The sequence below is a fragment of the Lontra canadensis genome, unplaced genomic scaffold (assembly GCF_010015895.1).
Source record: "Lontra canadensis isolate GAN:19392208 unplaced genomic scaffold, GSC_riverotter_1.0 scaffold7, whole genome shotgun sequence".
NCBI classification, from domain to species: Eukaryota; Metazoa; Chordata; class Mammalia; order Carnivora; family Mustelidae; genus Lontra; species Lontra canadensis.
In genome coordinates this window covers 13,781,400-13,808,298 of record NW_022631001.1, presented here as the reverse complement: position 1 = coordinate 13,808,298, position 26,899 = coordinate 13,781,400, and the positions used below count along the sequence as shown (strand labels likewise).

Genomic DNA, 26,899 nt, shown 5'->3' with positions numbered 1-26,899 from the left:
CAGCAACCCTCAGTTTGTTTTGTGAGATTAAGAGTCACTTATGGTTTATCTCCCTCCCAATCCCATCTTGCTTCATTTACTCTTCTCCTACCCCCTTAACCCCCCATGTTGCATCTCCTCTCCCTCATATCAGGGAGATCATATGATAGTTGTCTTTCTCTGATTGACTTATTTCACTAAGCATGATACCCTCTAGTTCCATCCACGTTGTCACAAATGGCAAGATTTCATTTCTTTTGATGGCTGCATAGTATTCCATTGTGTATATATACCACATCTTCTTTATCCATTCGTCTGTTGATGGACATCTAGGTTCTTTCCATAGTTAGAAATGTATTTTTTTAAATACACCTTTTTCCAATATTATAAACAAACACCTTCACAATAGCTATGATAATATTTCTATTTCATATGGGGGAACTTAATGATATACTGATTGTAAAAAGCATAGTACCTCACACATAAAGAATATTACTAAATTATGATATAACAACAACAAAAAAACAGCACCTATTTGTCTATCAAAAATACTAGAAATACCTTTAGTTTTATCTCAAGAAATGAATAAAAAGGATCAATCAATTAACTTGTTTTAGGTATAGAAAAACATAAGCACAAAGTTGAACAGTAAACAACAAATTGGTAAATACTTGCAAAATCTCTAACAAGGTTGACTTCCATTATAGAGAATCCTAATAATGAAGCAAATGACAGACAATTCACATATCATGTTGAAAAGACTTCCCTTATCAGGTAAATTAAAATACAATAATTAAACTAGACTAGAACTATCCTTTCTTTAGCACCAGACTAGGAGATACCAAAACAATCAAAACCAAGCTACTACTCAATGCCAACAAGGATGAAGAAAAACAGGCACTTGTTGGCAAGTGACTGGGCTTAATCCTTTTGTAATGTAACTTGGCAGTATTTATTAAAAAATTTAAGTGTTTATGTCCTTTGATCCACCAATCTTTTCTAGGCATTAACCCTACAAAATTAGGTTTATAAATGGGTAGGTAACACACACTAACACACAAACAGAATTTAGTGTGTCCCCCCTCTCTGGTTTCTTCCCATTCATTTTCTGAATTTAAAAAAAATCAGAAAAACTCCAAATCCCTGCCAAAAGGAACATCGGGCAAATTGTTACATGCAATGAAGGACAATAGAGACACTGAAAAGAACACAGTTTTATAAAAATATTCATAATTAATCAGGTGAATTAAGTTTCACAGTTGGACCCTCTCTCTAATAAAAACCAAACTAAAGCTCCATAGTTACACCAATCCCCTATGTCTTCCACACTAGAGATAAGCAAACATTTTCTGTAAAGGACCTGAATGTAAATACTTTAGATTTTGCAAATTATATGGTTTCAGTCACAACTACTCAGTTCTGTTATTACATCAAAAAAGCATCCATAAACAATATGTAAGCCAGTGAGCCTGGCTGTATTATAAAAATACTATTAGAAACTGAATTGAAATTTCATATAATTTTCACCAGTCAAAAATATTCTTTTCTTTAAAATTATTTTCAACCATTTAAAAATATAAAAATTATTCTTAGCTCACAAGCCATATAAACAGGCAGTAAGCCATAGTTTAATAACCTATTTCAGTCTATGAAGCATCTACAGAATTCATTTATTGTTTAACTCAACATGTACTCTAAGCACCACACACTCCTGACAATGGAGACATAGTAGAGAAAAAGCAGACCTGGTCCCTGCCCTCAAGAACTTTAAAGACTATCAATTAATAGCACAAGTTAAAGGAAAAATCTATTTGAGTATGAAATTTTCAAAGTTTCATTCACTAACTTGTACTTATATAAGCTCTAAAATAAAATGTCTCAAGACAGATGCCCCCAAAAAGAACAGATTTGAAAATGCTAACACCTCACATATCACAAACAAATGACAAGGTTGGTAACTTGGTTTAAATAATGGTCACTGAAACAAAACTTTCAGGGAACACAATGCTTTTCAGCAACAGCTATATATATAACAAGCTGTTTTGTGTGTGTGTGTGTGTGTGTGTGTGTGTGTATAACAAGTGTACTTGAACTTTCCTGTATTTGTTAATAACTGATAAGCTTTCGGTCCTACAATGCAGACAAAGGTGAAATATTATATTGGCTATTCATAAAGAAAATCTTTACCTATTTTTAAAATCTAAAAACCATTATCAAAAAAATTTTGATTTTCAGATCAATCCTTTCACCTATCACTTTCTTTACCTAGTATACCTTATAATTCTAGAGGTAGAGAAGCAACACCAAACAAGTCAGAGCAAATCTAAAAAAATCATAAAAATTCAAACTTACCTAGGTTGGGACCACATTTATAGAGAGTCCTTAGCCAAACAGGATATTAATGTGAAAAAATTAAGAGTTTATGAAAACTTGAGAATAAAGACTATGATCAATAATGTATTTTTTTAGGGGTGCCTGGGTGGCTCAGTGGGTTAAAGCCTCTGCCTTCGGCTCAGGTCATGATCCCAGGTTCCTGGGATAGAGGCCCTCATTGGGCTCTCTGCTCAGCAGGGAGCCTGCTTCCCTTCCTCTCTCTGCCTGCCTCTCTGCCTACTTGTGATCTCAGTCTGTCAAACAAGTAATATCTTTTAAAAAAAAATTTAAAAAATGCATATTTTTTAAATCTTAAATTTTTATAAAAGCATTTGTGCAATCAACTTACATTAAAATCAAGAAGGGCATCCATCTGATTTTGAATAATTGGTACAGTTTTGAGGAGTTTTTCAGTGTTCATTGTTCTCATAACACCATCAGCCCTGTTTTTAAATTAAAAAAAAAAAAAAAAGAATTGTTGTTAAATCTACATTTTAAGCTCCAATCTGGTTCTCTAAAGAGAACAAGTTGCTATAAAACATCACATATTTTTAAGTCATTATCAAACCTGACACTTCAACGAAAGTCATACAGAGAAAAAACAAAACAGGAAACACTGTATGTCCAACATCAAAGAACTAAAAAAAAAGTGTAAAAACATTAGACATAAAAATCAAAGCTTACATTATACAGCCAGATTTACAGCATATTTTTCACATGAGGAATCATCTGATCCTCACACCACTTATATGTGTAAAGGGCAATTCTACAGATTTTTTTTTTTTAATTGAAGAAAAAAAAAAAAAAAGAAATCATCATTGGCCTCAAATCACTAAACATTTAGAACATGATGGAGCCAGGAGATGAACTCAAGTCAGAGTAAGCACTGCTTTATTTAAGGGATTTTATTTATGACTCACACAGCAATGACTTATAAGCCATTAAAATATGTGATATTTAAGAGGAATGCTTCTAAATATTCTATTAAAATTTCCCAAAGATTTAAATATTACTTTAGATATTTAGTCTAAAGATACAAGAAATATTAGCAGTGTCAGAAAAAACTAGAATTTTACAAAAGTAGTCCCCAAAACACTAGATAAAAGGTACCTGGGGCTAAGGTACACAATGAACATCAGGCTCCATTTTAGGGGTTGGTGTATGTTTTTTAAATGCTCACCAAAATCCTATAGATAGACTATTCCCACTCTGTTTGATGAAGTTTTAGGTTCCTTGAGATATATGACTGTCTTAAGGTCAGAGAACTAATAGGTGGTAGGATCATTATGTAAACCCAGGTATATTAGACTCAAGAACAGTGCTGTTCATAACCTTTTGTCAGAAAAAAAAATCACTTCCAGAAAGTGTGTAGACTTTTTCTAATTTACAAATGACCTACATTTACTTACAAACAGCCACTCCTCTCAACTTCAGTTAAAATGCACTAGTTTAGGTCATGTAGTAGAAAACCCATGTTGATTCTCCAACGGGTACTTGTCTAACATTATATGACTAGACTTACAGTGTTTTCTTCACTATAAAATTTCCCTGTCTTGCTGGCTCCTCATTCTTTACACATCCTCTAAAATACATGTTTTGTACCTTAAAGTGTTCCTTGGCCCCATCCTCTCACTCTATACTTAAACCCCCAAGTAATCTGTCATTCCCAACACAGAAATCACCAAGATGCCAATGACAGACTTATACTCCCAGACCAAAACTCCCAAGTTCCAAGTTAGTATGTCTAATTGCCCACTTCATATCTCATCTTGTATAAATAACAGGCATGTCAAAACTAGTATTTCCAAAACTAAATCCTTAATGTTGTACCACTATGCCCAATTCTACTCCACTCCAAACTCTTCCCAGTAAAAGGTGCCCATCTCCCCAGGGACGTACACCAGAAACCCTAGGGACAATTTTGATTCCCCTTCTCTCACTAGCTCCCCACATCATGTCTTTCCAAAGAACTTCAAATTTCTCAATTAAGAAAAATCCTAACAACTACCAAATGCTTATATTAGACTTTAAAAGACTCAAATATTTCACAAACCCAAGTGCTTTAATATGATTCAGACCAAATATACGACAATTCATACTCCATACAGAACATCAAGTTTTAGGACTCCTTAAATACATTATAATTAAATTCAGATACTTGTTTCTCAAATAAAAAAGCAATGGATTAAAGGCTGGTCACCCATGTTCTTATTTACAGAAAATACCTGGGTTATTCTGTCTTTTGCTCATTATATAGTAATGTCTTGATACTTTGAATCACACCAATTCAGAATTCAAGGTAATTCAATTTTAAGTTAGTACTATCAAAAAGTGGAATGTTAAAAAGAAAACATAGGGACTGATATTTAATAACCAACTGTAAAGATTAATCCACAGGAAACTGGATCCATTTTTCATAGAACTATTTAATATGGGGCGCCTGGGTGGCTCAGCGGGTGAAGCCTCTACCTTTGGCTCAGGTCATGATCTCAGGGTCCTGGGATCGAGCCCCACATCAGGCTCTCTGCTCAGCAGGGAGCCTGCTTCCCCTCTCTCTCTGCCTGCCTCTCTGCTTACTTGCGATCTCTGTCAAATAAATAAAATAAAAAATCTTTAAAAAAAAAACTATTTAATATACTATTTACAAACTGCTCTAGCCATCTTTTCAAAAACTGCTAAACACCTACTATGTTTAGACACTGTGGTAAGTCCTGAAGATATATTATGACTAAGGTTATACTGCCCTCATGGAGGCGACATGTTAACATAAAATCTAACAACAGAAATAAGATTTCCTCAAAGAAATGATGTTTGAGTGAATTATTGAAGAATGACTAAGTATTTACCAAAATAACAAAAAAAGAGGCTTTACTGAAAGAAGGCAGTACTCCTGCCTCTCTGCCTACTTGTGATCTCTGTCAAATAAATAAAAATAATATCTTTAAAAAAATTTTAAAAAAAATAAAGAAGGCAATACTTATAAGCAAAAAGTGATTTAACCATTACTGGTTAGTAATTCATCTTAATTTTTTAATATCCTATACTTCTATTAGAAAATATAGCTGATCTCCACCTCACGTTTTTTATACCAAGATATGTTACAAATGAATCAAAGACTTTAACATAAAATACTATATCCATAAATATATACAATGAAAACATGAATAGGTAATTGATCATTTTGGGGGTAGAAAAGCTCATTTTGAGTGTCCTAAAAAGAGAAAAGCCATAAAAATAAAAGACTACTCATAAGATTTAAAAACTTTTCATAATGTTTAAAAAAGAGAGAATATACTTGTAACTCATAACAATTTATCTTCCTAATAAACCAAAAGCTTATTTGTTGGAATGTTTGCCATGTGCTAAGCATTACACACAGTATTTAATTCTTACTACGATCCTAACAGACTAGTAATATCACTGTTTTTCATCTTACAGATGAAATAATTCAGAACTTAAATCAAGGCTTTTCCATTGTGCCAGAGCAAACAGTACAAATAGGCTATCTATGCATCAAGATATCAATCCTTAACCTTTCAGCCTCAAGAAGTGTTCTTAATTTAATCCATTATCCTGTACAAATAGTATCAGTGTATGTGTCATATGAAAAAATTAGCATGATGGATATGTAAAAAAAGATCCTTGGGGGCACCTAGGTGGCTCAGTCACTAAGCAACTGCCTTCGGCTCAGGTCATGATCCCAGAGTCCTGGGATCAAGCCCCACATCTGGCTTCCTGCTTCTCGGAGTTACCTATATTACCTATATTATTCTTGCAGCATTTCTGGAAGTGAAATTATTTCAAAATAAAATTATTTTTTAAAAGTGAGCAAGCTGGCTGAAGTATGTTACTAAAATTCCTCATCTAACTGGAGTAAAGCTAGAATTCAAACCCAGATTAATCTGACTAAACAGCCTGGGAGAGAGGGACGCATGGTTAGTGACACTCCCACTGCTTGTGCATGCACACTCTAAAAATGAATAAATAAAATCTTAAAAAAATAAATAAATAAACAGCCTGTGAGCTCTTAACATTAAACACAACAGGAAAGAATAAAATACCGAATAGGAAGGGGGCAAAAGATACTGAAAGGCAATGAACAAAGTATGGATTGCATTTTAAGAGACAAAAAGGCTCAGTATCACCATTTATTGAATTATTCAATCACTCAACGTAAAATGAACACCCGGTAAGATACCTTTTCATGAGGATGGAAGAGTACAGAGGTATCTGTAACTGTATTTAAGTCAATAATTTGGTATAACTTTTATAAAGGCCAATTTGATGTTTTCTATTAAAATGTTAAATGTGTATACTGGTTTACACATACCAAACATACAAAATTATTACCCCAATAAGTAAAACTTTACTATTTACCACACAAATCCTCTCCAAAAATAAACAACTCACTGAGGTTCAGCCATAATATGATACATTTCAAGCGCTGTCACTTTCTCAACTTCTACCCTAATGTCCCGTTATTTTTTCTTCCTTATATACATAATCTGATAAATATATATGTATGTGGATGTATCTGTGTGTGTTTGTCAATTTTGTGCTTCTTGGTTCACTTAATTATGGCTCCTTGATTCACTTTCCTTTCCCTTTAAGAATAGTTTCCTTTATGTCAATACTAAATATATTGTGATTAATCAAGGCTGTTCTCAGCCAAATAATAAAAGTCTGCTCTATTAAATACAGAGTGCAGCAACTCTCCTCAATCTCAAAACTAGCCCTTCAGTTTAGGAAAAAAGTTACTACTTTAAAAAATCTATTAATATGGGGGCAATTGGGTGGCTCAGTCGTTAAGCGTCTGCCTTCGGCCCAGAGTTCTGGGATCGAGCCCTACATTGGGCTCCCTGCTCGGTGGGAAGCCTGCTTCTCCCTCTTCTACTCTCCCTGCTTGTGTTCCCTCTCTCACTGTGTCTCTGTCAAATAAATAAATAAAATACTTTAAAAAATCTATTAATATGAAATCTACAAATATCCTGAAGATTAGTTTTACTGAACATACTTTATAGTGAAATATTACAGAAGTCAAAATGGAAAATGGTTCATGGGACAGAATACTGGAATTAAGTACCAGATTTTTAAGATGAACTCCTCTATTATCATCTCATAAACAAGAAAGTACTTTAAGATAGGAAACAAAATCTGTGGAATTTAGTTTTGGTAAATTCCAAACTAATCACCTCCTGATTAATTTGGAATAGCTACACAGAACATTTAGGTTTTAAAGATGCCTAGTGGGATGCCTGCAGTCAGTTAAGCAGCTGCCTTCAGCTCAGGTCATGATCACAACGTCCTGGGATAGAATCCCACATCAGGCTCCTTACTCCTCGGGGAGCCTGCTTCTCCCTCTGCCTGTCACTCTGCCTCCCTGTACTCTATCTCTCTGACAAATAAATAAATAAAATAAAATAAATAAATGTGCCTAGAGTCGCCTGGGTGGCTTAGTTAGTTAAGGGTCTGACTCTTGGTTTCAGCTCAGGTCATGATCTCTCACTCATGGGATCAAGCTGAGTCAGGATCCATGCTCAGCCCAGAATCTGCTTGGTATTCTCTCCCTCTGCCTTCCTCCCAACCCCTCCTCGCCCCCCACGCCACCCTGCACGTGCAGGCAAACTCTCCCTCAAATAAATAAAATCTTTTAAAAATAAAAATTAAGGGCGCCTGGGTGGCTCAGTGGGTTAAGCCTCTGCCTTCGGCTCAGGTCATGATCTCAGGGTCCTGGGATCGAGTCCCGCATCGGGCTTTCTGCTCAGCAGAGAGCCTGCTTCCCCCTTTCTCTCTGCCTGCCTCTCTGCCTACTTGTGATTTCACTCTCTGTGTGTCTAAGAAATAAATAAAATCTTTAAAAAATAAATAAATAAATAAATTAATTAAAATTAAAATTAAAAAATTTTAAAGATTAAAAAAAAAATTTAAAGATAAAAATGCTGAGGCGCCTGGGTGGCTCAGTCAGTTGGGCATCTGACTCTTGCTTTGGGCTCAGGTCATGGTCTCCCAGTTGTGGGACTGAGTCCCACTCCGGGATCTGCATTCACCAGATCTGCATTCTGCTGGAGATTAATCTCCCTCTCCCTCTGTTCCTCCCCCTGTTCCTGCACTCACAAGCACACACTCTCTCTCAAATAAATAAATAAAATCTTTAAAAGCTAATGATTAAATAACCAAGCCGTTATTTCTACATTCGTATTAAATTTTCCATTGAAGTCTAATAATTTAACATTTCAAGAGAACAATTTAAAGAAAACATTAATTGCTTAAAGATTTGAGCGGTAGGGAAATTCAGAAAGGCACTTATCAAAATTATTTCTGCAGAAGCTAGATTCCCCTTAGGGCAGTCCTTTAGAGCTATAAGGGTCACCAATGCCCCTTAAGAATGTCTTTAGTGGCTTTTACTTTTTTTTTTTTTTAAGATTTTATTCATTTATTTGACAGACAGAGATCACAAGTAGGCAGAGAGGCAGGCAGAGAGAGAGAGAGAAGCAGGCTTCCCGCTGAGCAGAGAGCCTGATGTGGGGCTTGATCCCAGGACCCTGGGATCATGACCTGAGTCAGAGGCAGAGGCTTTAACCCACTGAGCCACCCAGGCGCCCCGTTAGTGGCTTTTTCCTAAGATCTTCTATCATATACCCCAAGAAAAATCTATATACCAGGTTGTATCAGGTAGCAATCCACACTGCAACAAGGATGCTACAACTTGAATACATTTTGCTAGGTGAGAAAAGCCAGACTCAAAAGGCCACGTAATGTATGATTTCATTTACATAAAATATCCAGAATAGGCAAACCCATAAACACAAAGTAGATTTGTAGCTGCCAGGGTCTGAAGGAAGATGGAAACGGGAAGTGATTCCTAATGGGTGTGAGGTTTCTTACAGAAATGATGAAATGTTCCGATATTAGACAGTAATGTGGCACAACTTTGTAATATACTAAAACCCACTTAATTATATACTTTAAAAGAGTGAATTTTAGGTTGTGTGAATCGTAGCTCAATAAAGCTGTTATCCTAGCACAAAAAGTGTATGATGTACTTCAAAGAAATAAAAAATTCATCATTCAAAACTGGTCTGACATTTCATAATTCGTAACTTAATTTCTATGGTTTACATTTTAAAATAGCCAAATACATCAGATATATATAAAAAAAGGAAAGCTTAACTCACCCCCTTTTCACTTTTGTGAAATCAAATGCAACTTGTCTGTATGAAACTGCTTTTTCATTGAGATATCTACTATACCGCCTAATAAATGTAGACATGTCATATCCTGTAAGAAACAAAAAATGTTTTCACAAATTACTGAAATCCCAATTTGCTTAGAAAACCAACTCATTTCATCCAATGACAATATCTTGATATCCCAACTCAATCTAACAATGTATATTGTGACTAATAATAGTATCACATTAAAATCTCTAAGACCTCACGTTTTAAGTCAAGAAAGTCCTATGTGGCTTTGAAAAACCTCCCCCCACTTATAATTTCACTAATAAATATTTCTATTTTACCTCTAACCAACATTCCTACCACAACTGGAAAACCGTGTTCTCTTAAACACTCTTTGATAACCTCATAATTCAAATTTAACATCCTATGGGACCATAAGCCCCTGTCCTCAAATCATTTTGCAATTTTATAATTTTCATACTTATGAAATCTTCAGTTGTGTATTATTTGTAATAACCAAACTTACATATGCCAATCTTGTAAGAAGTGCATAAAATTATTGCATAGTACAATGAAAGAAACAGCAATATGCAAGTTTAAAGCATAATAAGAAACTAGAGGGATATTTTCGATAAAACTTTAAGATTTTATCATAATCATGAGATTTGAAAACTTCAGCAACATACGATCAAATCAATGCTATTTAAAAAGCAACTTGTATTTTAATTATTGCTTTGCTCAAGGAGTCTACAATTTTTGCTACTCATTAAAAAGCAGGTCCATCTTATTTTAGTTCATCTTCATCTAATAAATTTCACTTTATTTGATGATCTCTACAACTTTAATAAAAGACAATAGCAAAAGGGTAACATTTTTGTGACTGGATTTAACATCATTACCAATTCATTTATTCAGCAAATATTTATTGAGTGCCTACTCAGTGCTGCTGGAGAAAAACCAATGAACAAAATGGAAAAAAGAAATGACTGCCCTCATATATTCTCGTAACTACTACTGTATTGTATAAGGTGTTACATATATTCCCTACCTCTTTTAGTTTCTGACACTTTCCTTGAACACTGTGTTCCCATATTACTCTTATTCCGTGTTCAGTTTCTACCTCTTTGATGTACAGTGTTTAACTCACTAGACTAGAGGCTTATTTATATTTATACACACCCAGTATAACATCCAGTGTGTGCATGTGTATATATATATAGACACACAAACACACACACACACACACATATAACATAACAGACTTCACCCAACAAAATACATATGCAATAAAAATTATTTGTCAAAACCACTGAATCACATGCTTTTATTTACTTTCTGGGCTTTCTCTACAGAACAGGAGCTTCAAATAAAAGGCCTAAAAAATGTTCTCTACATAAAAGGAACAAAAGTCCTAAAACCTTATTACTAGAAGTGCTTAATTCCCATCTTAAGAAAGTAGAATATCAGTAGCTAGTAAGACACCAAAAATTCCCCATTTGGACAAATGCATATACTCTGCTTTTGAGTAGTGGTTTGCAAACTGTTTTCCAGAGATTCTTAACTTCTAATGAAGTGAATGAAGGGAAATAGAATCAAAAATACAAGCAAGTAGAGTTTCTTCCATATCCCTGAAGAGAGACCAGGTCCAGTTTTATCTGCTACATATTTCTGGTGTCTATTTAAGGTTTTACTTGAAAAAGGTATTCTACTGCTTAATTTATTCTTAACTAACTACTGAGAGTACTACTCCTCTTAAAAAAAAAATCGATCTTGTAACACTCAGCCCTATCTAGAGATTACTGGCCTTCCAAAATCTCTGGAAGATAGGGTACTTGATTCATTCTAATTAATACTCCCATCTGCCCAAAGTGAACAAGTATTGAACTGGGCAGTCCCTGGCCCAAACACTGCTAGTCACTAAATTCCATTGATGTTACCTCCGCAAAAGACATTATTCAGGTCCTCACTACCTTTCTACTAGTGACCAGAACAAGGACCAGAATAGTCTCAATGTCTTTAAGACTTTATCACTCTAATCCAACCTGTACTGACCTATGGCAATTTCTTTATAACACACACTCCCTCTCCCCTTCTTCCTCAAATCAAAAAACTCTGATGATTTCTCACTGCATTACAAAACCCCAACTCTATAAAAATCTTCCATGTCTGATTTTGGCCCCAAACAGCTTCTTGAAGGCCATCTGCCACTACATGTCCTGCAATACGTCACTTGTAAATTCTATTCAAATTCATTTGCTCTACAAATCTTAAATATCCCATACTCCTTCACATCTATGTACATCTATGTACCTTTGCTTAAACCAACCCACATCCTTGTCCATCTTTCAAAGCCCAAAAAAAAACCTCCCCTTCTCCAAGGACATTTCCCAGATTGAGCCCTACTGCTGAATATTTCCCAAGTCGTGTGATATGTCCCTTATGATGTCATTCCTAGACTTGACCCTGTACAATGTTAACAGCCTAGTTCTCGAGCTAAGTACAACAGATCCCAGTAAGACAGAACATGCATAGAGCACACAGCAATCTCAAGTTACTGAATTAGAAGTAGAATAAATAACAGATGTGAGCATCAGTGAGCAACTCATCCGAGTAACATACCATACTTACTTTTGCTACTAAAATATATAATATTCCCAGCTAGATTTTTAAAATAAAGCATAAAATAACAACAGTAACAATGAAATCTCATACTTACATAGAGTTTCCTGTGTGCCAGGTATTGTTGTAAGCACTTTACACTTATTAACTAGATTAAGCCTCTTTATAACCCTAGAGAGTAAGAGTTATCATTATTCCTGACTCTATAGACCCAGAGAGGTGAAGTAAGTTGCTCAAATTCACACTGCTGGTTAGTAGTAAAGAAGGGACTAAAACCCAGGCAGTTAAGTTCCAGAATCCATGCTCTGAAACCACTATCCAACTTTATTTCTTAGAGTTCTAGGTGTCAAGTACTAAAGTCAATGTAATCATCACATTAAAAGGCAGTCTTTTCTTCCTTATACCTTTCACTAAAATATGTGATTCCTCCACAGCTAAAAGACAGAGTTCAACTCTGCAGTAGTCATCATACAGGGTTGATTTTCTATAATGAAAAAGTTGTCTTTACCTTGCAATCCACTTTTATCCAAAAAATTGCTTAAGTTAAACAGCGTGTTTCTTGAAGCCAAATACTGAATAAAGCGCTGGAAAACAAATGATTATGTCAAATTTAAGGTAATGTCATCTAACAACCTCTAATTCAACAATGGGGAAGGGGGTGTGTTTAACACATTCTGTTAAGCTTATCTAACTTAAATTTCTCATCCTCAGTCCTACTAACGAGTTACCAAACCTAAATACATAATCCATATATGTCACTAGCACAGAGGAATTTATTAAAGCCTAATGCTCATGGCTTTGGCATAAGCATCAAAATAAAAGGAAACAGGCACTTTTACCCTGGAATCAGCAATTCTGGCTTTACTACTGCATTATTAGAGCTATAGCTAATCACACTAAAGTGGCAACTTTACTTTAAACAGCTACCTGATGACCCATATTTTTATGACATTTTTAAGAATGAAATACAATCATACAAGAGAATAGTATTACAGATATCCCCTTACCCACTGTCCAGATTAAACCAAGGCCATATTTACTTTAGTTCTTCTTACAGAAACAAAACATTAAAGAGTCTTTTGAAGCACTCCTTCTATCTCATTTCCTTCCCTCTTCAAAATCAATCACTTTTCTGAAGTAGGTTATCTATCACTCTAACACATATTTTTATAATTTTTCTATTTAACCCATACAAGGTACAAATTTTCTTTTCTATTTTAAATTTACAGAAAAATCATACCATACTTATTCTTTTCCAATGTGCTTAAATTTTTTAGTAACTTTTCCTCAATAATTATCCATTTAATATATGTAGATCTAGTTCACTCATTTAAAGTGATGTTCTAGTATTTCAGTGACCTACTATATCATTATATATTCATTTCTTCATGGATGTTTAAGTTCTTTCCAATTTCACTATTATTAACAATGTTTCACAGGCATCTTTGTATTGGTCTCCCTGTGCAAACATATAGGAGTTTACCATGATATAAACTTAGGGTAGAATGGCTGGATCAGCATGTATGTAAAGGTCATCTCAAAATTCTGCCAAATTCTCTCCAAAGTACTTACCACAGAACACAACCTTAACTTCCCTTTATATACACCCTCTAAAATATCTAATTCCTTTCAATTTCACTTCTCCTTAGGATTTCCTTCTCTTTTTTTTTCAATGTGTGCAAAGGGTAACTATCAATTAGGGTATACACCATCACTCCCCTAATCTTGTTCATCTGCCTTCACCTCAAACTAACAAGCCAGAATTCTGAAAAACAATTTGTAAATTGAAGGCTCACATTTCATCATTTACCCTAAAATGACTGGTTACAAAAAAGTGTTATATTATCCTAAGACAAAAGGTCCCCAGGTGGCTCAGTTGATTAAGTGTCTGCCTACAGCTCAGGTCATGATCCCAGGGGCCTGGGATCCAGTCCTGAACGGGGTTCCCTGCTCAGCGGAGAGTATGCTTCTCCCCCTGCCGGGATTTCCCATCGGAAGTAAAAAAATAAAATCTTGAACAAAATCCTAAGACAATATTAAACTCCATGATTTTCATAAGTGGTGATAATTCTTTATTGTGGGAAGTTTGCCCTGTGCATTATTATATTTAGATTATATTATTTAGATATATATTATATATATATATTAAAGGCATCCTTTGCCTCTACCTAGGGATGCCGAGACCATCCCCATCATTTTTGACAAATGTCCCCTGGCAGGGGCAGAACAGGGGATCACTTTCCTCCCTTCCCGATAGTATTCTCATCACCAACAGCACAGTAAAATCATATGCATACTTTCTCAAAGACTAATAAACCTGTCAATGAGAAGAACATCACATTTGTCTTAGCTTAAGGGAAATTAAATATGGGTTTATCTAAAAACCACACAGAAACGCTATCTCTCTTCTCCTGTCAGTCAAATGTAAGGAATGACAGTCAATTTTGTTTCTTTGCCTTTGTCAAGGTTTTACTTCTAATATTATCACCTTATTTACAGTCTCTAAAAGCCATTACTAATAGTTTTCCTCTTAATTTGGCATTCTAATTGGTTATATTTGTGGCTTTTTCTTTTTAAAGAATAAACTATAATATTTTTTAAAAAGGTGAAAAATACAATAAGCCTGAAATTCTTCAGAATGATCATGATCTTAAATAAACAAAGTATCAACAAAAACAGAAACTATTACCCTAGTTAAGATCAAAATGCTTCAAGTTATATTAAAGCTAGTATATCCAAATATTTTGATTGACTCTGTACACTGGTTATAATAAAATAGAAAGCAACTGAGCAATATTGTCCTAAAAATGATCGAGTCTATTGACTAAGCAATCATATTTCAGCTAACACATCTGGAAATAACTTTTGAAACTTAAATACTACCAATAAAATCACCCAATGTGGAGCTGCTATTAAAAATAATCAGAAAGCAAAATTTCTAGGAAAGGGAAAGAAAATTATAGAATATATGACCCATTAGGTTGTCACTAAAAATGATAAATATATAAAAAACATAGAATATGGAAAAGCTTATGGTTTCATGTTATATAAAAAAGCTAAATGTAGTATTTTATCTAAATTTTGATTGTAGCTATAAAAAAATAATTCCTGGACAAGGACCAGAAGGGAACACCAAAATGTACATACAATAAGGTCTGCTGCAATGAAATACGTAAATTCTTGCTTTAATTCTGAACTTCAGTGATGCTTTCTGGTATCTGCCAAAGCTGACAGCAGAGCTTTATCACTGAAAAGCCCAAAATGAGTAAAGTGATGGGTGTCGGAAGTAAGTATACCAATAACTAAAGTCCCTCCCCATTTCTCCAGAAGCCCTCTCTCAGCAACCAGTGGGCTGCATTTTTCTAAAGTGCATACTAAATGTAGATTTATCTACACGCATTAAAATATTCTTTTAACATAATTTTAAATGTTCGCTTTAACTCAACTTTACAAGTAAGTATATTGGTCTGAGGAAACCATTTAAGAACTAAAAAATCTACTGCTAGGCTATCATGGAAAACAAGACGTTTCTCTCCAACATTAAAACGCAAAAGCTTACACATCTTTTTGCTAACTTTTTGGGGAATGAAGACTTCAACGAAGACTTCAGACACACCTCTGCTTAAGGCACTCTTAAACAGTCCCTCTCAGCAAATGCCATCTTAGTCCTCAATAGCTTTCAACTAAGTGAAGTGGTTCCAGAGACTGTATGAAATGAGATAGACATCTGAGCCACAATAAAGCAAAAAAGACAAACATATGGTCTACACATAAGATCTACAACAGTGCTGCTTACAGAACCTACCTTTTAGAGATTAATCTCTGTTTCTTGATCCCATTATTATAAGTCCTCTGTGCTTTGACCCACTTTCGCTTCCCAACTTACAGACCATCTCCTCAAATTGTACAATCTACAATTCTATTTCTGCCTAGTCACTTTGCCCTTTTAACCTGTTATTATTTGGTTGCTGAAGTCGTTCCTGAAATTTCAGTGGGAGAATCAAGCTGAATCATCAGTCATCACAGCAGTATGCTTAATTAAAAATATGGCTTACCTCATTTCCATACACCATCAAATGATGAGTTGTAATGAGAGATTTGAAGACCACCACCCAACTACTGTTAGTAGTTCTTTCAAATAAACTGTCTGCCAACTGTGGGATGTTCACATTCATCTCATTTGTGCACTGAATTAAGTCTGCAATTAAACAACAACAACAACAACAAAAAGATTTAATCTCTAGCTTTAATTTACTTCTAATTTCAGATGTGCATGCTGACAAGTGGAAAACCTAACAGTGGAGCAACAACAGATAGTCTGGAGAAGTCATTAAAAATCTCTTAGGAGAACAATTGAGACCACTGAGAAGTTAAGAGGATACTGAGTAGGGTCACATAAATGATCAGTAACAGCAAGTAAATCAAACTTCCTTTGAGAGCAATTCACCCTCAAATATTCTATTTATCTCAAAAGGAGCTATTTCAAAGAACCTGAATTCCTGGAAGAACTTTCAATTCTGTTATTACTCATAAACCTTCAGAACTACCATGCTAGGATTATTCATCCCTACCATTAAAAAAAAAAAAAAAAAACTTAAATCATATATATGGAAGCATGAACAAGCTGAGGGTCCAACTACCTTTATTAATATTCTCCCTAGAATGCTGTGTTTGCATTATTAAAAAGACAGAGCAGATACGTGGTCTGAGAGTGGGCAGGATCTCAGTTTGTTTATATAAATTTTCATTCTTCTCTCCCTTCAGTTTTACTGAGTTAGCTCAGTTACCAGTTCGTATCAACTAGCTAATACTAACAAATAAAAATGGAAACTAACAGAAGTTTTTGCTGCATAAATTTCCAAGTAAGAAATGATCAGGAACTTCATTTGCTATTACTCTGAACAGTTAAAACAACGTATGTCCCAATTTTATGTTTTAAGCAGGAGAGCATTATTATAAAATGGTCTAACACAATTATTTCAGCACCAAAACTGAGGGAGAGGCAGCTCTAAACAGACCTCAGAGTTTTACCTCCAATGTACTCAGAGACATTATTTTCAAATTCAATGAAGAAAATAAAAATACAATCCAATTTAGAGAACAGAGAAATGAGTTGTTTTAAAGTATGTTTAAAAATATATAAATATCTCAGCTGTAACTACCATAAAGGGAAAGAAATTAAAGTTATTCATGACTCATAAGCAGTCTGCCTTTTTACTCTCCAGCACATAATGATTAAATAAAAATTCAAGTGACCTAACTTGGCCTTGATAGCAAGAAACACCAAAGTAGCGCTAACCATTTATCTGCTTACAATCTTTCAAAAATGTCTGTTCCAGCGGGCGTTGGTGGTATAGTGGTGAGCATAGCTGCCTTCCAAAAATGTCTGTTCCAACAGGCCCAATTATTATACAAAGTAACATTTGATAAGCAAGTGAATTTTAGATAAGCAGTTAACCCTAGCCAACCATGCTTAAAGAACAAAGCACGAAATAGTCAGAATACCCACAGAACAGAAGAATGATACAAGGCTTTCACAATTCATACTTGGAACAAAAATTAAATAGTACTCTTATTTTGGTGTGTATGGTTCAGTTTCTGATAATAAAAAACAGAACTTGATCTCTGCCTTCTCTGATTCTTCTTAAATAGTATGTCATACCTGTCCTACAGCACTAAATATATCATGTACACCTTATTTCCAAAGCTAAGCTTTCTCTCTGCCCCTCAAAAAGTAATCTGAGGCTAAGGCAAACTTGTCTTGCTCTTTTTGAAACTTTAAAACTTCAAACACACTGGTCAAGTTCTGAACTCAATTTTAAGTTATATTCTTAGTTTCTTTCTTCCTCTATCTTGCTGCATCTTGCATTTTTCTATATCCTTTCAGAAACTGTCTTGATAAGTTATTCAGTTTTTAGTTACTTCCCCTTGACAGCATCGAGTCATTTTACACTCCTCAGAATCTTGGTTTTTTTGTTTTTGATTTTTTTTAGTTTTCAAAACTGAAACTGTCATAAAATTTCTTGTCACATTATTAACCCAAAGATGCTCCAAACCTCTCTGTATTCATATACACTACCTAGAGCCCATTGGTAATCAAGTCTCATAATCTCCAGCAATTCTACCTGTTCTTCCCTATCCAACTATCACCGCCAAAGCCAGAGTTTAAATTCTATTTATTTGGGGTTTTTTAAAAAAATTTTTTAAGGATTTTATTTATTTGAGAGAGAAAGAAGGCGAGCACAAGCAGGTAGAGGGGCAGGCAGAGGGAGAGGGAGAAGCAGGCTCCCTGTTGAGCAGAGAGCAAGACACAGGGTCAATCCCAGGACTCTTTGAGATCATGACCTGAGCTAAGGGCGCCATTTCACTGACTGAGCCACCTAGGTGTCCCTAATTTCTATTTATTTCTTAACTAGGGGGGAGCCACCTATCCTCTAAGTATTCAGAAATTAGAGAGGAAGATTAACACAGAGAGATTTTACTGGCATTTAATACCTAGGACGAGGAAGATTATTATTTGTCCTGCAACGCACAATTAGCACTTCACAGTTTAAAACTGTTCCACCCATTGAGGCACCTGCTTGGCTCACCTGATTGAGCATGTTATTCTTGATCTCGGGGTCATGAGTTCAAGCCCCACATTGAGCACAGAGGCTACTTTAATAAATGAATAAAAACAAACATGCTCCTCCCAAAACTGTCCCCACAAAGAAATGCTGGACTGACTGCTTCTTATCTGATGATACCTGATTTGGGGTCTCACCTACCTCACACCCCCAAACAATCTCTAAACTGACCACAGAATGATCTACAACACGACACTTTCAGTGCTTAACCTCAATGACGTCCCTACTATTTACAGGATGGCATACATCATCCTTGTCAATATTCTTTCTTGAATCTTCACTTCCAACACAAAACCACTTCCCAGTTTTCTGTGATGTACCTTGCTGTTTCACATTTGAAGCTTTACATTCTTGCTCATTCTTCAAAATGAATCAAGTCTTCCTTTCACATACTAATGTGCCCTCCAGTCACTAAAGCTAGCACATAATTCTACACAATAGAATTATTCTACACTGTAATTATTTGCTTCCAAATCATTACCTTCTAACTAGTCTGAGACACCTTAAAAGGAGACTGCAAACATTTTTGTTAGCAATTCCCATTCTCTTCATCACAGAGATGATAAACTGCTAGACTAGTCAGAAAGAGCGTGATCTTAAGTGAACCAAAAGGTATAAATCGTAGTTTCAACTACTACAGGATTTTACATATAACATTAGAATATATATTCTACCAGTACTAAAGTAAGCCTTTGTAATCCACTCCCTCTGCATCACTTTGCTTCTGTTGCACTGACATCTCCTTTGCAATGCCTCCCACAGGCCAAGAACTCTTAACCTCAAATGCTCAGCACTTGCTGTTCCTTCTGCCTAGAATACTCTTCTCCCAGATATCTATACTTTTTGCTCCCACACTTTATCCTTATAGATCTTTGCAAAAATGTCATCTTATCAGATGAGCTCTTCTGAGTAGTTATACAAAATAACAAAGCCTCAGGGCACTTCTCTACCTCTAAGCCCTCACTATCCACCCTTACTTTATTTGTCTGCATTTACCACTAACTCCTCTTAATCTGTTTAATGTTTTTCTCTCAATTAAAATGTAAGTTCCATGTGGGCAAAGCTCTGTTTTGTCTCTACTGCATCCTCAAAGGCCCAAAATAGTGCCTTGTGTACCGTGATCACTCATACTTTTTGAATAAACACTTTCATTTAAATAAGCATATGACAGTCCTAGCATGACTTTTTAAATAAGCATCCAAAATGGTATCTTTTTATAGACCAAAACCAACAATCTGTGACTACCTGCACAATCTGCTGCTGTCAAAAGAATAAAAAAACAAACATGAGCACATTACATGTGAAAATTTTCAAATTTCAGGTGGGAGAGGATCTAACAAATAAAGGGTTTTTTAAATAATGCTTATGAAAACTATTGCATACTTTAGAAATGAGCACATAAAAACTGAAGGTAACTCCAGAAACTAAATTTTGCACTTCACATTAAAAAGGAAAAAGAAATAAGAATTCATGCTGAGATTATAAACCCACAGTAGACCAAACACAAAACCAAAGTTATACAAATATTCCTGGGAGAAGAAACACTGAATCATTAACACGAACTCTACAAAATATACTGCCCCTATAGTATTTTAACTCAAGCAGTTCTCTAGGCAGTAATTTTTCCTCAGCACAATGTCTCTACTACAACAGCTTGAAAAAGCTTCTAAGTCTGAGCTCCAACAACAGGAAGGAAAATGTTATCCCACCTCTGACCAACCAAAAGCAAATCACTCCAAACAAGAATCACAAATATCATGAGAATCTTGATAGCTACTGCTTTTCCCATTCTCAATTCAGAAGACTTCAGCTCTTATAAACCACAAACGTGATATTAAATTTCCCTTACCAATCAAAAGGTTCTAAATGGAAACACACTTTGGATTTTCTTTTAGTTATTTACCTTAAGAATATAAAAACTGAAATACCTTCTTGACATTACATTATTAATAATTCCTAACCCCCACACCAAAGAAAATTACAACATGGGATATAGGTTCTTCGCATTAGGTATAAATGAGAAGTTATGAAGATTCTAGCACATACATGCAGGAAGAAAACAGGCCTACCACAGAAACACAAAAGCATTTTTCCAGAGAGTGGAAGGAACCAATCCCTACTATACAAACAAAATACTCCCACTTTTATTATCTAATATGCCCCCCTCCAACAATGTCTGAAGTAAACATTACCTGTATTAACACAAATAAGACTTTCCAAAAGGTGAGATCACAGAAACTTATTACTACAGTAGTGACAGATTTATGAACAGATTTAAAATTTTGTAAAAGATAAGAGCGCTTGGAAACATATATAGCAAGTGAATACCCAATTAGCCAATTCAGTGCAAGTCTTAAATATCTAATCAATGTAAAACAAAAATGAAACATACAATTTTTTTCACGGAAAATGTCCAGCAAAGTATCAAAAACTTAGGAGTAACCAATTACCAGATGGCTTCACTAATCTTACAGCCATATTCTTAGTACAGCACACAAGCCTATACACATCTCCCAAGGCAGAGTTCACCAACTTTAGAAACTTAAGCCACTTAGTGTTCACTTCCACAGCAAGTCAGGCATGCACCATTAGCAGAATGTTCAGGGTAACAAGTTCCCAACTACACAGGCATTCACTGGACTATATATATCAAAACTATGCTGATACCCAAGTAGATTTTCTAATAAATAAACTTGGCTAAAAACAGTATTAGTTTAAAAAAAACAAACAAATGAAAACAAAGACAAAAAAACCCACAATATATCATAATCATTTAGCCAAATGCTACACAATCTCTTTCCAAAGGATCACCTGAAACATACTTTTTTGGCACTTATGTATGTCCACATCATTTTTTTTTAAAGATTTTTTTTTTATTTATTTGACAGACAGATCACAAGTAGGCAGAGAGGCAGGCAGAGAGAGACACAGGAGGAGGAGGCAGGCTCCCTGCTGAGCAGAGAGCCCTATGCGGGACTCGATCCCAGGACCCTGAGACCATGACCTGAGCCAAAGGCAGAGGCTTCAACCACTGAGCCACCCAGGCGCCCCTATCCGCATCATTTTAAGACTCTTTTCAGGATTAGCTAAATGCTCTTGGAACTATACATTAAGAAAGTCTCAACAGATACTAATAATTAAGTACTATTCTTTCTTTTTTCAGTGTTTTATATATATTACATATACCTATGTCACGTATATTAATACATAAACAAATATTTTAAACAACTCCAAATTTGTTTTCTCTCAATTGCAATTTTTACCAATAACTCCCTTCATCCATTTCTACCACCTTCATTCCCCACCTCTTGCAATCACCAATCTGTCCCCTGTATCTATCAGCTTTTTAAATATCCTCATGTAAGACATAACATGGCGCTTGTCTTCCTGACTTATTTCACTTAGCACAATGCCTTGGAGATCCATCCATGTCGTTGTACATGGCAAGATTTCATTCTTTTTTATGGCTGAACAATATTCCACTGTGCAAACATACCACAATTTCTATATGCATTCACCCATCAATGGACACCTACGATGTTTCCATATCTTGGCAATCGCACATAATACTGCAATGAACATGAGGGTGCATTTATCTTTTCAAGTTACCCAAAAGTTGAACTGCTGGATCATACAGTAGTTCTATTTTCAATCTGATGAATCTCCATACTTTCTTCCCAGTAGGTACACTCGTTTACATTCCCACCAACAGTGCACAAGGATTCCCTCTTCTCCACTTGGTATCTGTCTTTTTGATAATGGCCACTTTAACAGGCATGAGGTGATATCTCACTATGGTTTTCATTTGTGTTTCCCTGATGATTAATGATGTTGAGCACCTTTTTACATTCCTGTTGGCCATCTGTATGTTTTCTTTGGGGGAGGGGAGATCTATTCAGATCTTCAGCCATTTTTTTAACTGGACTGTTTTTTGCTGAGTTGTATGCGTTCTTTATATATTTTAAATATTAACCCCTTATCAAATGTATGATCTGCAAATATCTTCCCCCATTCAGTAGGGTGCTTTTTCAATTTAATGGTTTTGTTTGCTGTGCAGAAGCCTTTTAGTATGATGTAATCCCACTAGTTTTGCTTTTGTTGCTTCTGCTTTTTGTGTCAGATTCAAAAAAACCATCACTGTGCTCGCTTCAGCAGCTCATATGCAAAAAATCACCACCAAAACCTGTATCAGGGAATTTACCACCTATGTTTTCTTCTAGGAATTTTATGGTTTCAGGTCTTACATTCAAGTCTTTAATCCATTTTGAACTCATTTTTGTGTATGGTTTAAGACAGTGGTTGGGTTTCATTATTTTCCACGTGGCTGCCCAGTTTTCCCAGACCATCTGTTGAAGAGACTACTCCTTCCCAAGTGTATATTCTTGGCTCCTCTATCATAAATTAATTAACCATATATACTCAGGTTTATTCATAGGCTCTCTTTCTGTTCCATTGATCCATATGCCTACTTTTATGACAATACCACACTCTGTTAATTACTATAAGCTTTGTAATATAGTTTAAAATGAGGGACGGTGTGTGATGTGTCCGGTTTTGTTCTTTCAAGACTGTTTTGGCTGTGTGTGTATCTGGCTGTTTTTGTAAAATTTTAGAATTAGTTGTTCTATTTCTTTGAAAAAAATCCCATTGGAATTTTGGTAGAAATTGCATTGAATCTGTAGATTGCTTTGAACAGCATGGATATTTTAACGACATCAATTTTTCCAATCCATGAGCACAGGGTACCTTTATATTTGTGTCTTCAAATCCTTTTATTAACCCTTGCGGATTTCAATATATAGGTCTTTCATCTCCTTTATTTATTCCTAGGAATTTTCTTCTTTTTGAGGCAACTATAAATGGCATTATTTTATTTTCCTGATATTACCACTGTAAAGAAATGCAACAGATTTTTGTGTGTTTTTTATCCTGCAATTTTACTGACTTCATTTTTTAGTTAACAGTTTTTTGATGAAGTCTTTAGGGTCTTCTGTATAATATCTTGTCATCTGGAAACAGTGACCATTTTACTTCTTTCTTTCCAAGGTGGATTTTTTTTTTAAGATTTTATTTATTTATTTGACAGACAGAGATTACAAGTAGGCAGAGAGGCAGGCAGAGAGAGAGGAGGAAGCAGGCTCCCTGCTGAGCAGAGAGCCCGATGTGGGGCTCGATCCCAGGACTCTGAGATCATGACCTGAGCCAAAGGCAGAGGCTTTAACCCACTGAGCCACCTAGGCACCCCTCCAAGGTGGATATTTTTATTTCTTTTTCTTGACTAGTTGCTCTGGGTAAGATTTCCAGTACCATGGAATAGAAGTGGCATAGAAGTTGCATCTTTATCTTATTCCTGGTTTAGAAGAAAGGATTTGAGCTTTTTATTCTTGAGTATGATGTGTACTCTGAGCTTATGAAAGATACAATTTCATTAACAGGACTCATTTCTTCAATCATCTAGAAAATTAGAGATACACTCATTCTGGAAGGCAAATTAAATGGATCATCAAATGTTGCTTCACTGATCAGATCTTTGAAATCTTTCCTGGGTAGGAGTACAAACAGTAGGAACAACTATTCATCAAGAAACAGCAACAAAAAAAACAACAGTCAAGAAATAGTAGAGGAGAGGCAGCTCGATGGCTGAGTCATTTAGCATGTGCCTTCGGCTCTGGTCATGATCCCAGGATCTTAGGATCAAGTCCCACATCGGGCTCCCTGCTCAGTGGGAGCATGCTTCTCCCTCTTCCCCTTCTTGTATTCCCTTTCTCGCTGTCTCTCCCTCTGTCAAATAAATAAAATCTTGAAAGAAAGAAAAAGAAAGAGTAGAGAAGTAGTTTCTGAACTTTTGCTTTTTAAAAAAATATCAGCAACGTTGTTCTCATTTTGCAAAAATTTGAAAGTATTTACAAAACACACAAGGTGAGGGTGCCTGGGTGGCTCAGTCAGGATCCTGGAGTCCTAGGATAGAGTCCCACATCAGGCTCCCTACTGGGCAGGGAGCCTGCCTCTCCCTCTGACCCTCCTCCTCTCATGCTCTCACTCTCTCATTCTTTCTCTCAAATAAATAAATAAAATCTTTAAAAAAAATAAATAAATAAACCACAAGTTGAAATGAGACTTATGCCAAAATAATTTTATACAAAGAGCACTTACCGTAAGTGTCAAATGTCTAGGAAATGGAATAAACAGTCTTAAATGTTACTCCTCCACTCATTTTTTTGTGTAAGGTTGAGATGTAAATGTTACCATTTTAACTTAATAGTTTGCAGGGTCCTTCCATGTGAAACACAAGGTTGTACTTTTACATAATCCCCATAACAATTAATTCAGAAATATGGTCTTCTTAGACTGGCATATACCTTAAGAAATAAACCTAACCAAATTACTAACTGGATGTCAAAGTAAAAACTAGGAAAAGACTTACATACTACATACATACTACATACTACTCAATAAGAATTGAGTTAATTTGAAAAAAGAAGGGTGAATTTCAAAGTGTTAAAAAGAAATAAAGATATCCCAGTGGCTCTGATAAAGTATTTTGAAGCTAAAGGAGCTAAGTGACAATGAAAGAGGACATGTTCAATAATGGTAAAGACAGCAGTCTTAAAATGAAATACTACGAGGCCAAGAAACAGAGAGCAAAAAAGGCTAACAGGGGAAAATATTCATGGCACATTAAATCAAAGCCATGTTAAAGAATACCACAGAATAAGATTCCATTTTTAAAAACTGTAGATGTATAAGATTGTCTGATACATATTGATGAGCCTCAATATTCAATAGGCTGATGCAAAAAGAACTGAATGCTTCCAAACTTCTTCAGCAACTGAACTATTTATGAATAGGTAGTCACAATCAACATGTAAAAGAACTATTAGTTCATAATTTTACAAATCTCATTAATCACATCTCCTGTCATACAGCAAATACCAATCCTATAGCAACTTATTAATTGGGTGTGAAGGTAAAAACTGGGGGGAAACTCACATACCATAGAGTGTTTCAAACAAGTAACAAGGATTTGGGGGGGGGATTACAAGGATGAGATAATTTGAAAGAGAAGAAAAGGTACATTTTCAAAGTATTAAAAAGAAATAAAGATATCCAAATGGCTTTGATAAAAGCACTAAGAAGCTAAAGGAGCTAAGTCACAGTGTACAAGGACATTCCAGACCCTTTCAGGAATACCATGATCGATGGCAGAAAGGACAGCCCTGATGTGTTCTTTTATTTCTTCCAGCATGTGACGACGTGGTACACACACAAGAGCTGCATGGTGTAACAGCTGAAAATCTGGTAGCCACTCTTCCAGAGGCCGGCTGATACTGGGAACACAAGTTCAATCTCTCACCATGGCAGATGAACCTTACATTACCTCTAGAACCCACAAAAAAAGGCAAAGACCCATCTTACTAAAAAAAAATAAGTTGCAGCTGCAGGAAAAACCAATCTGTTAGCACAAATAGATATGCTATTTTTGTCACACTGGATTCTCTGCAAAATGAATGAACAAAAGATTCACACATGAAAACTAAGAAATGTAAAGATAACGCTTTGGTAATAGTACACGCTATATTTAACCTGTTTATGCCATAATAAGCTTTTCTTTCCCTTTTTTTGAAGTTACATTTATTCACATAATCTCTATACCTGTGGTGGGGCTCAAACTCATGACACCTACATCAAGAGATCAAGAGTCACACGCTTTTCGGACCGAACCAGCCAGGTGCCCCAATTTTTCTTTCCTTTTGACTGATTTTTTTAATCACCATGTAAAACAAGAGTTTTTTTTTCCCTTAAAACTATTCAAAAGTTGGGGCGCCTGGGTGGCTCAGTGGGTTAGGCCGCTGCCTTCGGCTCAGGTCATGATCCCAGGGTCCTGGGATCGAGTCCCGCATCGGGCTCTCTGCTCAGCAGGGAGCCTGCTTCCCTCCCTCCCTCTGCCTGCCTCTCTGTCTACTTGTGATCTCTGTCAAATAAATAAATAAAATCTTTAAAAAAAAAAATTAAAAAAAAAAACTATTCAAAAGTTGCTATAAGCAAGCCATTATAAATTCTCTCATTATCTGGCTATCCCTATTTATTTTATTTTATTATTTTTCATTTTTTTTAAGATTTTAT

General features: G+C 35.4%; 1 protein-coding gene across 16 annotated transcripts in view; it reads right to left on the bottom strand.

Moving 5' to 3' along the window:
- PICALM (phosphatidylinositol binding clathrin assembly protein) overlaps positions 1-26,899 on the bottom strand; it is a 109,225-nt gene that overhangs the window by 57,994 nt on the left and 24,332 nt on the right. For all 16 annotated transcript variants that reach the window (XM_032852871.1, XM_032852873.1, XM_032852874.1 and 13 more), the window contains exons 2-5: positions 16,205-16,347; positions 12,658-12,733; positions 9,528-9,630; positions 2,702-2,795 (exon numbers count right to left, since the gene is read on the bottom strand). In XM_032852871.1, the coding sequence (XP_032708762.1) occupies positions 2,702-2,795; positions 9,528-9,630; positions 12,658-12,733; positions 16,205-16,347 (416 nt within the window). The remainder of the gene's footprint in view (positions 1-2,701; positions 2,796-9,527; positions 9,631-12,657; positions 12,734-16,204; positions 16,348-26,899) is intronic.